The sequence below is a fragment of the Centroberyx gerrardi genome, chromosome 12 (assembly GCF_048128805.1).
Source record: "Centroberyx gerrardi isolate f3 chromosome 12, fCenGer3.hap1.cur.20231027, whole genome shotgun sequence".
NCBI classification, from domain to species: Eukaryota; Metazoa; Chordata; class Actinopteri; order Beryciformes; family Berycidae; genus Centroberyx; species Centroberyx gerrardi.
In genome coordinates, this window is record NC_136008.1 from 5,435,572 (window position 1) to 5,450,197 (window position 14,626).

Below are 14,626 nucleotides of genomic sequence, written 5' to 3' on the forward strand. Positions count from 1 at the left end.
TGCCCAAATTTGCTGCAAATTACTGCAAATGACAGCTCTCACTGTCTTCCATCGGTAGAAAGCATTTCATGACTCTTGGACCAAGCCAATCAATTGATTGTGAAATGTAAAACTCAATTGTTTTCTTCCAGAAATGTCATAATTGACAGTGTATTCCCCTCTCCGCACTGAATCACACCCCCCCTCTGCCATATCTCACCCCTCTACTCACTCTAATATGCAGCTGTCTCGAATAAAACACATTTCTACCTATTCTCCTCAGTTCTCAGTTGATGATCATTCAAGGATCACATAGGAACAGTCTTTTACCTCTACTGTCATGTCATTACTGCTCTGACCCCTGCACTTCTTAGTATTAGTTGCTTGTAATGCTGGTGATCAAGGGATTTAAGCTTGTTCTACTGTTAATTGCATTCATTGTAAGTGCCTTTGGATAAAAGCGTCATTTAAATGGCTAAAATGTAATGGCAAATGATATGTGTGTATAGTGTGTGTGTGCTGTTTATATGCGTCTCAATCACAAATATTCCTGTATACATGAATTAACAGAATATTCCAATTATGACAGGAACAGAATTTACACAGACTGCAAAAACCATCAGTAAATGGGATGGTGGATAATAGCGGCATTTACTCACGAGAAACAGGTTTCTAATTATCAGGATATGAGCGGTGCTGTGTAGCGATGGAGCATGGCAGTAAAACTGCCAGGGTTGGAGGTTCAATTCTCACTGGAGCCATCCATGACTGTTTTAATCACAGGCTTCCCTCTCTCCCTGCTGTTACGGAGGACAGAATGGGCCATCATTTTAAATTATTCATCAATACAAAAGCAGATAAAAAGCAAAAAAAAAAAAAGAAATGCATAGAAATCTGGAAATAAATATATAAATAACAGTTAGCATAAATGAATAAATAAATGAGTAAGACAATGCATTAACAAAAAAACAAAAAAAAGATCTATATAGTAATTTATTTCCCCATTTATTTATTTCTGTATTTCTTCCTATTGTGATAATGAGGCATGTGGGTGGTGTTTAATATACTATTGGTTGGTCATTGTTGTGTAGAATTGCCTGATTTAAGTCATTTTATTTTTTAACTTTTATTTATTTTGTATTTATTTATAAACGTATCTATTTATTCATGTGTTTCTAATTTTGGCTGATTCTGTCCTCCATACAATACAGGCAGGAGTTAAATATTATTCAATATTCCATCTTACACTCGCTGACAAACTTGCCAGTGCCAAAATGACGAGTCCTTCCAACAACGTGAAACAGTATTTATTACACGGAGATCAAAAAACAAGTTTTGGCTGTGGGTCTGGCAGCAGACTGTGTGCTGAGGTGACAGCAGCAGAAAGACCAGCAGCCAGGCGGGACACAGCGAGCCGAGGTGGGAAATCTGGCACGTCCCACACGTCAATATTACAGGAGGCGAGGCCAAACGACTGATTTCCCTTTGATATTTATTTCTGACATTTTGCATAATGAACTGCTTGGCTTGGTCTCAGGGTCATGTAGGAAACTCCATTGCTTTTAATAGCCATTACAAGCATTTCTCCCTCTATGTCTGATTCGACCACATATTCGGTGGGTGCATTGAATCCTGTTATTGCGATCAATATCATGTTCAGGGCCGTAGCGTTAACAGAGAGTGTCTGATGGGATGGATGTGTGATGTAATTTGTGGGCTTGTTTTCCAGCGTGTGACGGGCCAGTGTGTGCTGCTGGCCGGGGGATGATAGGCAGGAGGAGAGAAGAGGCCTGAACACAATGAGCAGCCAGGACAAATGGGTCACACTGACCCCCGCCGAATTCTCCCTGCTGCAGGAGTACGCTCAGTGTAAGTAGGAGAGGTGTGCTTTTGTGTTTGAAGGAGTCTCTATGTGTGTGTGTGTGTGTGTGTGTGTGCACTGTATGTGTGAGTGTGTGTTTTTGAGAGTGTATCCCTGGTGTATCCTCCCAGAAAGAACACTAAGTTCTAATGTGTGCTTTCAGTTGACATAACACACTGGCGGCCATGTTGGAGGTTTTTAAATGTACATCTTGTCTGTCTCAACAGAATTCAGTAGACATGGTTTATTTCTGTGCTGTGTTTGACTGGGAACTGATCATTTCATCACTGATAAATCTGATTGGTTTTGTGATTAGCTAATGTCAGCTTGTTAGCTAGCTAACCATATCAGCTGACCATTACTGTCATGTAAACACATCTGATTAGCACACTAGCTAACGGTGGCAGACGCTAGCGATAGTAGTGGCCAGTAGTTGCAACATCAGCTGCTTTGCTAAATTAGCCTGCTGGGTAATTAGCTAGCTAACAAAGCCAAAAAAACTGTTTGTTCAGGTTAACCGAGCTGACTCTTCTCAAGCTACATTTTCTAGTGCTTTGGAGTAGAGACTAGGGCTAAAGACAAGTCAGTTTCCTGTGTCACAGTAACCTACATTTAGAAACAAATCCACCTTATCAGATTGTTCACTTTTTCTTAGAACGTAAATGGATCTGCACCCACACCACAACGGCTGCTGGGAGATTTGTGGCACAACTGCAAAGCCTCAAGTTGTTCTTCATGTTCAACAGTGTTTCATCTGACAAAAAGATCCATACTGGAGATGTACCAAGATGTATTCCTGTTACTTCATTGCAACTTTGGCAAATAATGTGATGCTGATATAGTTTGCAGGCCCAGAAGTGACGCTGTTCTGAGGCAAATACTGTACACAGCAGTATCTCAGGTTCACATTTCCTTGTGTCTGTGTAATGTTCCCGTTCCTAATCCCCTAACTTCTGTTGAGTGTTTCTACTTCTGGCAAATTTTCAATTCTGCCAATTTGCTCTGTTGAAACATTAGTGTGCTGTACCAGCGGTAATCCACTTCACACACGCAGACAAATGTGCAGGTATGCGCGCACACACAAATGCACACACACCACATGTACACACATTACACACACACACACACACACACAGATTCCTCCACTGCTTTGCTATGGCAGCATCACACCACCTAACAATAACAAAGAAGAGCATATCTCTCCTGAAAACTCCAGTTGGATCCAATTGGCCGTGGTGTGAACCTCAAAAATCAGCCGTTTAATGATAAATCTTGGGCTTTGTAATTGCGGATCGTTCGTATGATCCTCTGGCTGATTTACCAAGCTCAGGCTGCTCAAGCATTTAATCTGTCTGCTGCTGTTCGGGCTCCGAATGATTAATTCGCAACACAACAAATGGCTCCCATGCTCACCAGACTGCGTTCTGGATGCCTGGAGTTTATGTTACGCTCCAAGATGTTGACACATTTCATCATTTGAAATGGTACCAGGGATGGAAAATGTGACGATACCTGCCGGGCTGACTGCGGGACGCTGCGCGCCACCCACACATGGCTTTGGACAGCTTTGAATGTACAAAGCAAGTCACAGCAAATCGTTTGTGGGAAGAATTAAACAAAATCTCGCTATGGAAAAGGGATAGAGTCGTGAATTATCCAAGTTTGTCAGATCACTCTCATCCAGAGTGCTTGTTGCAGGCGCTGTCCTTGCACAATAGCAGGGTAGATACAGCTGTTTTGAACAGAATGTATTTCAGAGCTAATTTCAGCACCAAACTGTACATCTCGATGGCGTTTTAACTGGAGGCTCTTTTATTAGCTATTCAGAGTGCCAAGTCTGAATGTAAATAATTAATGCTTTTCGCCGAGGATCTCTTCTACCGGCAAAGTGTTTCACTTGGCAATGACATTTCTTCCTTTAATTGCTTTGTGCCTGGTGACAACATTGTTTCTGACTCTGAGGAACTCTCCCACTCTCTCCGGAGGATGCTACAATCATGAGCCAATCAAGTTTTGGTTGTTACTTTCATGTTTTGCAAATATTTGCATTTGTTTTCTTGATGTCAAAGGAGTGCGGTTGAATTACAAGAGAGAACGTTTCAGAGACTGGAGGAGACTCGAGCTGCACAACATAGCTTCGTGTGAAAAGAGTGAGGGATTGAAAGGCAGGGAGCGGAATGAAAAAGCAAAGGAGCGAGAGAGAGAGAGAGAGTGAAAGAGTGTGTGTGTGTGTGTGTGTATGTGTGCGTGGGTGCGTGCATGCATGTGTGCACGGTAGACAGATTTGGATAATCATGTTTCAGCGAGCTCGGGGCGAGTCTTTGTGCTCTGTGCAGCTACAGGTTATAAAATTTCCCGTTCTCTGAGCCACAACAATGGGCGTCACGTCGCCTCGCCTTCCCTCCTCATCTCTCCCTTCATCTCCGCTTCTATCTCTCCCTCCCTTCTCATTAAAGTGAGCTGTGCACACTTTCATAACATTTTAATGGTTGTGCGCCTAGCCAGGCACCTAAGGCCTGGCGCAAAGCAATTTCTCTTTATTTGATATAATTGCTGATGTGGGTAGAGTAGCAGAGCGCTGCGTTACAGAAAGAAAATTCTTTTATCTTTCAAGGCAATGTACATCTTCAATACACAATGTGTGATGGTGAAGCTCAGAAACTTGTACTGAGTCTTGTCCTGTGATTACACAACGGTGAAGGCATTAGTCTAACTGGGAAAATATGTTGTTATTCAGCTGTGCATGTTGAGTGTGACAGACAATCGGCGAATACATAATCACTCGGTAATGGTTTTGTGTAGATGATGTGCTAATGAAGACGGCCAATGATGATGATACACACTCAGTCCAGTCCAATGTGAAACATTTATTCCTACGCATTAACCGTACAATGCATAATGAGAAAATCAAAGATCCTGAGTGCTGCCATTAGGGCAAGAGGCTACAAATGTGAAAACCCATCAAGAGTTGATTATCCAAAAAATACTAGAATGCAGAACCTACAGAGATGCAGTATGGAAGCCGAGAACGGCTGTGCTTGCAATTATTTTTTTTAATGCCGTTATCTCGAGATCACGAGTTAATTATCTCGTGATCTCAAGATAACAAAGCTCGTTCTCTCGAGATAACGGGTTAATTTATCTCGTTATCTCGAGAAAACGAGCTTTGTTATCTCGAGATAACGAATTTATCACAAGAAAACGACTTGTTTTCTCGAGATCACGGGATAATTATGGAGAACTCGAAAATGAGTGTCTGGTTCATTTGATCACACCTGATTTCAGCCTTCAAGATCACTGTCATGACTGTCGGGGAGGATTCATAACTGCTAGTCTAAATGACGAGGACTGATCTGAATGTTATATCTAGCAGAAAGACACAATGTTGCTACAGTTGTCAAGATGCCATCTATGCATGCTGGCATGGCACTCCTGATCTCTGATAAACATTATAAGAGGAAACGACATTTTGTTTTCTCGTGATAACGGGTTGATTATCTCGTTATCTCGAGATAACAAAGCTCGTTTTCTCGAGATAAGGAGATAATTAACTCGTGATCTCGAGAAAAAATAATTGCAAGCACGGCCATTCTCGGCTTCTGTAATACAGAATATTGGCTGATATGATAAACTATAAAACAGAAGTAGTCCCACACAGCTCCTTATATTTGATGTGACTTCTTTTTTTTTTTGGCATAAAATAAATGTCACAGCTAATTAAGGCAGCTATTTCTTTTCTATAGGAACTAGACTTGAAGCAGGCAGGTTTTTGCACTATGGTCTGATTTCTCTTGGGATTTTTGGCTTTAAGTCAGATGGAAATCAAACTCAATCTGAATTTAGTGTGGGCAGTACAAAAGTTGCCCTCTAATAGTTTAAGACACAGCCAAAGGAGGCAGACAGTCATATTTGCCTGATCCTTTTGAGGGGACACATGAAGAGTTTACAACAGTTTTAGAGATTTTCACAGTTTTGGAAGAGTTTGGAAAAGTCTGGCAACTCTGCACTTCCTCTCTCTTTCTTTCAATTTACCTGCAATCCTGAACTCCCCATCACTGACACAGTGCAGTGTATGAGCAGCAGTTTACCTCACTGCGGCACTTGATTGGAATTTTACTATCTGGAGGCAGAAATAATCTGATTGGTTGAATTACACCTCAGTGGGCGGAGCCAAAGAACTGCAGAACTAAGTAACGTTAGACTGAAGCCAGTGAAAAAGACGTTAGACTGAAGCGCAGTGAAAAAGACAAGAGGTAAGAGAGGAGGAAGAAGCCGAGCACTCCTACTAACTGAAAAAATGCACTTTAACCTGAAGTTATCTAGGTTAGCTAGTTAGCCTAGCTGACCTTCCAAGTTCAAACTAGCCATACTAGCCTTTAGCTATCTAGGTAAGCTAGTTAGCTAGTTAGCTAGCTGCTGACCTTCCATGGTCATAACTGCCATGGTCGTGAATGAATAAAAAACAGAAGTCATTGCTATTTATATTTCTAAGTTCTTTCTTTGCCATTCCAGTTTGCCAGCTAGCTAACTCACACTCCTAAAAACAGTAGTTTTTTTTTTTTTAGCTCCACCCGTTGAGGTTTAACTTAAATGATTATTTCTGTTTCTAGCTCAGTTTGTATGACTAAAATTCCAGTCTGCTAGTTTATAAAAATCTCAAGTTAGATTCACTTCATATACTGACTGACCTTGGTAGTCAGGTAAGGCAAGGCAAACTTTATTTATATAGCACATTACACAAGGTAAATTCAATGTGCTTCACAAAAAATACATAAAATGACATATTAAAATGAAAAAAAATAGTAGTGTACTTCTGGGGTGTTGTGCATCACTCTGACTCACAAATGGCTCTGCCTGCAGGGATCATGATGCTGCATCCAAGCCAAATATATGATCCAATCAGGGTGTCAGGCCCTGTACACAGCTGTAACTCTTAGAGGCGCCGGCAACGTCCAGGAAACCATATCCATAAAGAAAACTGTCGGTTGCTGCACACATAAAGAAAAAAGAAATGCAAATCATTTGGAGTGTCCTTGTAGCACCGAATGTATGTGTAGTAACAAATGTACACTCACTGTCATGCTGTGTATAGTCAGCAGGCAGAGAGGAAGCCAAATTAGTGAAATACACTGACATGTACATGTGCAATACACATATACAGAGACTTGTGCTCAATGTCTTTCCATAGACTCAACCAAGAAGCTGAAAGATGTGCTGCAGGAGTTCCATGGAGACGGTGTTTTGGCTAAATACAATCCAGAGGAGGTATGTACGGTTTATATTGAATTATACAACAGGTAGTTTCTGATCCAACCATGCGGGCAGTTTCCATATAGCACGGCTACCTGTGCATTATCAAAAATGTAATTGATTACTATTTCTTGAGGTATAATCCGTGAGCTAGTTAGCCATCTTACTTGCATTCCTGTTTTATTTTTGATTCTTTTGAATGTAGGCTACACTTCTTTTAAGTCAGTACACATGCGTTAGTAATTGTTGCCTGAAAGCTATAATACTATTAATGTAGTCAATCAAGAGAGCTGAATAAAAACCACTGAAAACCTGCAACATATTTTCTCCCTTTGTGATAACAATTTACATGTGTATTGGTCAACAATTTGCACAATATAAATGTAAGACATGCATGATTCATATATGAAACTGTTGGGTGTCTTTCTCTCTACATTGCTGCGTGCTGTAGAAGCAGGAAATCCTCAGCCAGGTAACTGCTATCTCTTCCTCTCAGATTTACTGCTGCTAGGTTTTCCTGAGTGTTTATGTATTTCCTTGTTGGATAACTCAACTCTCTCAAACAGCCATGAAAGCAGTAAAAATGACAAACATGAATGCTTGTTAATTTATCCTTTTTAGGCGGAGAAAGAAAATTAAATGAGACACTTTACAGTTCTAGGAGATGTGAGAGTGTGTCAGCAAAGAACTACTTACAGAGGAATATTGTTGATTTACAATGTTTTAAATACGTCTTCTTAGCTGTGAGGAGAACTGTTTTCATGAGCAAAACGTAGTAAAAACAATGTAGATCAGTGTGGTCACATATATTGTGAGCAAGCATACAGATGTAGCCATTGTTGTTAGACTTTGTGCTTGCTGAACTACAGCTGCACTTTTGCTTCATAAGGAATTGTTTAGTGAAATCGAGTTTTGTTTGAGTTTTGTCAGAACTTACGACGGATAGTCTGGTATCTAATTGGTGGAGAGACACAAGAGTTTTGTTTACAACATACTAAATTAGTCCAACTGTATAACGTTGAAGAAACAATTGTCTGCAGTACTAACACAGGATAAATGGAGAATGAATTCAGACATCGCACATAGCTGAAGAACTGATACCTTGTTCTCAGTGTACCAATGCAGTTGGGTAATTTGACTAAAAACATCAAACAAAACCAAAACAAAACACTCTTCTTCTGTTCTATGCTTTCAAGAAGATATATGCATTTAACATTTTTCTTATCCATGTACATTTGTGGTCACTATGTTAGACTTTACTGTGCAGCATACCACTCATACACATACACACATCGAGTTTCCACTCTCAGTAGGACACCCAAAGTCATAGATTATGCGAAATTAATAATTTTTTTATTGCAAAGAGGAATCAACTTTGGGTACTCTGGCTTTTAAATTGTTATACCGCTACACATGTGACAAACCACAGATTCAACCAATCAATCCAGGATGAGCAAAGCCATAAGAGTATAGGGAAGAAACACAGGATACCATGGTTTCAAAAGAACACAATACATACACGTAAAGAAAAACGTTTCAAAAAGAATTACACTACAAATGCATCTTTACTGTCTCCACCGCCCACAGCCCAAACAACACTTGGGGCATCCTTCTGTGTGCAGAAATCTTTGTAACATGAATTCTGGAACATTTTGCTAACAACCACAGATTTCCCCAAAGCTGAAAAACAGACATATTAAGTTAATATTGAAAATTGGCTGTATTTTATTTAAGCCTTTAAGGCCGTGAACGCTTTGGTAAACTGCGGCTCAGCGCTCCTGTTGATAAGAGATACAAACCAGCGTGTTGTGTTTCTGTCTCGTTTTAGGAGATTGACTTTGAGGGCTTCAAGGTCTTCATGCAGACCTTCTTGGAGAGCGAACTCCCTGAGGAGTTCTGTCAGCACCTCTTCCTGTCGTTTAGTAACAAGGGACCCAAACCCAGTCCCTCATCATCTGACAAACCCAGAGTCTCTGGTAAGTGTATAAATAAAATCATTACACTAACAAACTGTGAAGTTATGCGCACACCATTTTTGGGGTCTTGTAGTCACTGATATACATGAGAAATAGGTGCAGCCTGTGTTGTTTGTTCCTAAAAAGCAGCCTGAAGCCAATTTTCATCACTTATTTCATCTTCTCACAGCATTTCTACTGAGCATTTCTACTAGCCACATCGGCTAAAGAGCCTTCAGTCAGCTTCATCATTATTTAATTGAGTCACTGAAATGTCAGATGCCAGATAGGATCAAATCTACATGTTGTAGCTGAATTTGAAAAATTACAATCGCCATGATCAAAGGTGCTACGTGGATAATTTTTAATAATGAATATATCATTGTTAATTGGTTCAAGTATACCTTGGTATAATTAAACAAATGAGACCATGGTCAAGATAATTGGTAGCCTCTATCTCATGCCAGTGCTATTATTAGTGCTAGTGTATCTTAAAATTAAGACACATTTCCCATAAACCCTGTTGCTTCCTGTCACAAGATGTGGCTAATTGCCCCCCTTTCCGTGTTTGTTTTCTCTTTCACTTTACTGAAGAGGATAAACATGTTGGAAGTGATTTTTCCATCTGAAAGCTTTAGCTCAGTTGGAAGAACAGCGTCTCATTCCTTTTTTGTGCCATAAAGCAATCCAGCAGATTTCTCACCAAATCCGAGCTGGTTGCACACAATGTAATATGCAGTGTGGAGGCCGGTAGAGGTTGCCAAGAAGATTGGCAGCCTCTACCGGCCTTCTTATTCAATGGTCTTGTTTGTTTACAGTAATTATACTAATCTCTCAAAGTTAATGTGGTAATGATTTGTTGATGTTAAAATGCCGTGTTAGATCTGGCCATTATCGCCACATTCCCTGCACCGTCGAGACTCGCCCCCTTCCTGGCTTTCCGCTTAGTTCTGCCTAGTAAGTCAGGTGCATCATGATGGTTGATGTCCACCTGATTTGATTTTATTACCCACCCACCCTGTAATGTAAAGCATCCAGACATCAACACTTTAAGCTCTGGATTGTGGTTGTGTGACTACACCAGGGACACGCCATCTTTATGCACCTTCTCCAGTGTCAGCTGATGATGAAAATATATACAATTAGTCCTCATATAATGATATAAGTGTCGTAAAATGAATTGCAAATGCCTTCGAAAATAGCAGAGGGACAAGGCCAGGAACCAAAATGATCACATCTCACTGCTACAAAAAACTCCTTGAAGAAACATCCTTAAATACCTCCCAACAGAACTGACACTAAAGCAAACGCCTCTGGTGCAACATGTGATTATTTCTAATCTTCTACTAACCCCAAACTCAGCTGATGTAGTATGGCAGTGGATGGTGGCTGACCAATTGCATGTGATATGTAACCTGACCCGAGGACAAGTTCATTCATGCAAACACAAACCTGCACCTGCTTCAGATACCATCGCCTGTGCTATCAAATTGTGAGCTTTTCAGTGACAGAACTGCATAGTAGTAGTAGTGCTGGCAAACAGGAGACTTGAAGGGAAGGACTTGAAGTTAAGTTGCATCATCATGTGTAATCTTTGCTCATTAGGCTAATAACGACTGTAGGATTCAGCTTAATGAACTAAGACTCTGGTTTAATTTCAAACCTAAAAAAAACATCATTGCATCATTTTGTATTTGATAAATTTTCCTTAAAGCACTACATGACCAGTGATGTAGTGGTGAATTAAAAGATCAGTCAACTATGACCTCTAGTCAGTGATCATCATAAAGCCAACAACCACCAGAAGAAACAAAAATCAAGTATATTTTCAGAAAAACGTTGCTTTATTTTCATTTTCATTTCATTTGCATTATTTTCTCCTCATATAACCTAGCCTACATCAGTTTGATGCTACTTATTAGAATGTATACTATACAGTGAATATACCAAATATTAGGGACATCTTCCTGATATTGAGTTGCAGCCCCTTTTGCACAATCCACATCTCAATTGTCTCAAAGTTTAAAAATTTCTTCTCTAACTCGTCTGCTTCTCTTTATCTACATCTCCTCCTCTGTGATCAGTATCGATATAATTAGGGAAATCAATAAGGGATAATGGGTTTTACTTGGATTCACTTCATCAGTGTACTTCATGAAAAGTGTAGGTGTCCCTTTAGTATTTTGTACATTCAGTGTAATTTAGTTTAGGTCGGTTTACCCTCCACTACATTCCTGTACATGACGCTTCAGTTCCTGTGTGTGTATTCTGTTGTTTGCCCCGTTTGCCCCACGGAGCATGTGTGGCACGGGATCAGTGCAGCCTGTTTGCACGTGTCGATTGCTTCTCATTGATCCGGTTTTGTTAACCATGAGCCCTCACCCCACCTCAGGCTGCCCTTGTTGTTTATCTGAGTGCAGATAGGGGAGTTAATGAGTGCTGTCTGCCATAAACCACTGCACTCTGCACACAAGTGCGCCTGCCTGTACTCTCATAATATCACTGACGGGTTTATTTTCCCAAACAACTCATTTTGCAATGAAACACTTCAATTACTTCTTTAAGTGTAGAGTTTATGGCTGTGTAGATGACCACTAGGTTAAGGGAATACACTGGTTTTCTTGGCCAATAAGCTCTTTGATGAGATTATTGTTGTGTGACAACAAGATTGGTAGCAGTTTCACTTGTGTACATTCAGTATTTAGTGCACAATGGTGTTTTTGACATAATAGATAGTAGATAATAGATAGCTGGCTTACACCATCCTCTAAACATACACAATGTGCAAAAGCATTAACATGCATGGTAGGGAATAAAATAAATGCTAGACAAACAGAGGTGAGAATACCTTATTTCCCCCAAAAAAAGGTTTCTGTAAGTTTCTTTAAGCACATAATAGCACACTCTTAGTGAGTGTTAAATAATAATAATAATAATAATGTTAATAATGCTAAGTTAATTTATATAGCACATTCATACATAGATGCAACTCAAAGTGCTTTACATAAAATAGATTGATTAAAACACTAAATGGATTATAAATAGTAAATTGATTAAAAGCATTACATGACATTAAAATTTCTAAATCAAAAATAGAATGGCAAGCAAACAAAACAGAAGAATAAAAAACACTGTAAAGGGTAAAAGGCAATGTTAATTAAAAGCCAAGTTAAAAAGATGAACTCGTCTGTTGGTACTGTTCCACAGTTTGGCGGCATAATTGAAGAAAGCTGCATCCCCAATCTTTTTATGACTGCGATAAATGCACTTAAATGCACTTACAAGAATACAGCCATGCTCCAAACACAAAGCATTGTCTTGGCCTTTGTCACAAGGCTAAAACTAGACTACATACCATAAATATCACCAAGTCAATTTTCAGCTTTGTGTTGGTGAACTGGACACCACCCACACCACTAATCAATCCAACTGTATGACTAATGTCAGGCATCCTCTCCCAGTGGGTCACTGAGCCAACATTAGAGGCATTGTGGAGGATGTTTTGACCTTTCGTCTGCGTCTCCCTGCAGGACTGAAGCTGATCAAAGGCACCTCGACCCCTCTGAAGCTGCCCGCGCCGCCCCGGCCTCTGGACACGGTGCAGCTGAAGGACATCGTGTGCTACCTCTCGCTGCTGGAGGGCGGGCGTCCCGAGGACAAGCTTGAGTGTGAGTCCCTCGTCACATGACCTCTCCATTCTTACATTATACCCAGCAAGCATTTGACGGACGGCGACGAACAGGTGGTGGCCAAGTCCTACTATTTAAGTTTATGCATATTGTAGTTTTAGTTATACAAACATACAGCACGTGTTGGGCATTTTTGCCTTTATTTGATAGAGAGATGGGCACGTGGTAGTTGCCTTAGCCAACTGAGTAACCAGGATGCCCCAAGTTACACAAATTTTTCTCGGACACAGAGCTGCTCTGGAGGCAGAAATAGTCTCATTGGTTGAGTTAAACCTCAATGGGCGGAGCCAAAGAACAACAGTTCTTCTAGCAAAGTAACATCAGACTGAAGCCCAGTGAAAAAGACAAGAGCTAAGAGAGGAAGAAGCTAATATTATGAAGCCTAGCGCTCTTGCTAATAACTGAAAGAAGTTAGGTTAACTAGTTAGCCTAGCTGACCTTCCAAGTTCAAACTAGCCATACTAGCCTATAGCTATCTAGGGAAGCTAGTTAGCTAGCTGCTGAGCTTCCAACATCATGAATGCCATGGTCATGAAGGAATGAAAAAAGAAGCGATTGCCACATAAACAATTTTATTTGTCTCTTGGCCAGAATTCCTTCTTCAACATCCAAGTTTACCAGTCAACTTGTGCTCTGAAACACTGTGGCTCCACCCATTGAAGTTCAACTCAACCAATAAGATTATTTCTGCCTCCAGAGCAGCTCTGTTTGTATCACTAAACTCTAATCTGCTAGGTTTACATGACATGCAGGTTCAACGTCAACCCTAACAAGCACAACATTTTCAGAATATGATATTGATAACAGCTTTGGAAACAGTTTTGAACTGATCCAGGAAGATATTTAGGACCCGCTTTCGCAAAACAATGCAGGTAGCAGCTATTGACGACTACAGATGTTGTCTCAACTTTCATTTTGGCACAATATTTAAAATGGCTTTCAGCGTTGGTGCAAGCTGTCGTATCAACATCTATTCAACGTCAAAATATTTGCTGGGTATCTTGTTCTTTCTGTCTCTGTCTCATTCTCTGTGTTTGCTTGAGTCTGAGTAATGAGTTTTCTCTGGTATTTTCTTTGATGATTCACAAGTAAATTCAATCAAACTCTCAGTGCTGTTGCTTTCTCTCAAGGACCATAATGGAAATAAGCTTTGTTGTTATCCTTGATAATTTTAGATTACTGTTCTCCGAGGTGTCTTCTGACGGGAGCATACATTCTTTAATGTTATGAAGTAAATCCAATGTATTAAACTCTCCTCTCTCTCTCTCTCTCTCTCTCTCTCTCTCTCTCTCTCTCTCTCTCTCTCAAGGACCACTTTAGAAATAATCTTTCAAGCTTTATTATATTATCCTTGATCATTCCTAGATTTGTATTTTTGAAGAAGCCTTCCAGCTGGAGTTCTTGTATGTTCTTTGACGAGTAAATTCATTAATCAGACTCTCTCTCTCTCTTTCTCCCACAAAGCTTCTCCTACCGGCTGTTTAGAGCCTCGTGTTTACAATTTATTGACACATCTATCCACATCTCTTTATTCCACTTATCCCATCATTTATTCACAAGGTTACATTGCTTAATTGGACATCAGACTTTTTTCTGTGTTGCTATAATTCTCATCCATCTGCTGAATTATTGAGAAGAGGAGCACTCATTAAGCGTAGGGATGACTAAATAATTCAGCTGGTGCTGCCTGTGTGTGAGCACATCACTGATTTAACCATGGATGATGGCTTGTAGAGCATCTCCTCCCTGCCTCCTTGTTTCTCTCCTCTTTGGTCCACGCAGATCTGTTTTAGGAGCGGACGGGTCCCTCTGCTGGTTTCTTTGAGAACTGCTTTGATTTCACTATACAGCTTGTGTAAATGTGTTGAGGTGAATGATGCTTTCATTTCTCA

The 14,626-nt window shown here is 40.2% G+C and overlaps 1 protein-coding gene across 3 annotated transcripts in view; it reads left to right on the top strand.

Annotated features, from left to right (window-relative positions):
• The first annotated feature begins 1,778 nt into the window (after positions 1 to 1,778).
• Positions 1,779 to 14,626, top strand: part of dgkb (diacylglycerol kinase, beta) — a 60,854-nt gene continuing 48,006 nt past the window's right edge. The window contains exons 1-5 of one of the 3 annotated variants that reach the window (XM_078287120.1): positions 1,779 to 1,848; positions 7,029 to 7,105; positions 7,542 to 7,562; positions 8,919 to 9,066; positions 12,576 to 12,713. In XM_078287120.1, the coding sequence (XP_078143246.1) occupies positions 1,779 to 1,848; positions 7,029 to 7,105; positions 7,542 to 7,562; positions 8,919 to 9,066; positions 12,576 to 12,713 (454 nt within the window). Of the gene's footprint in view, positions 1,849 to 7,028; positions 7,106 to 7,541; positions 7,563 to 8,918; positions 9,067 to 12,575; positions 12,714 to 14,626 lie in introns of those variants that run through there. The other 2 variants (XM_078287121.1, XM_071924388.2) reach the window with 2 other exon arrangements.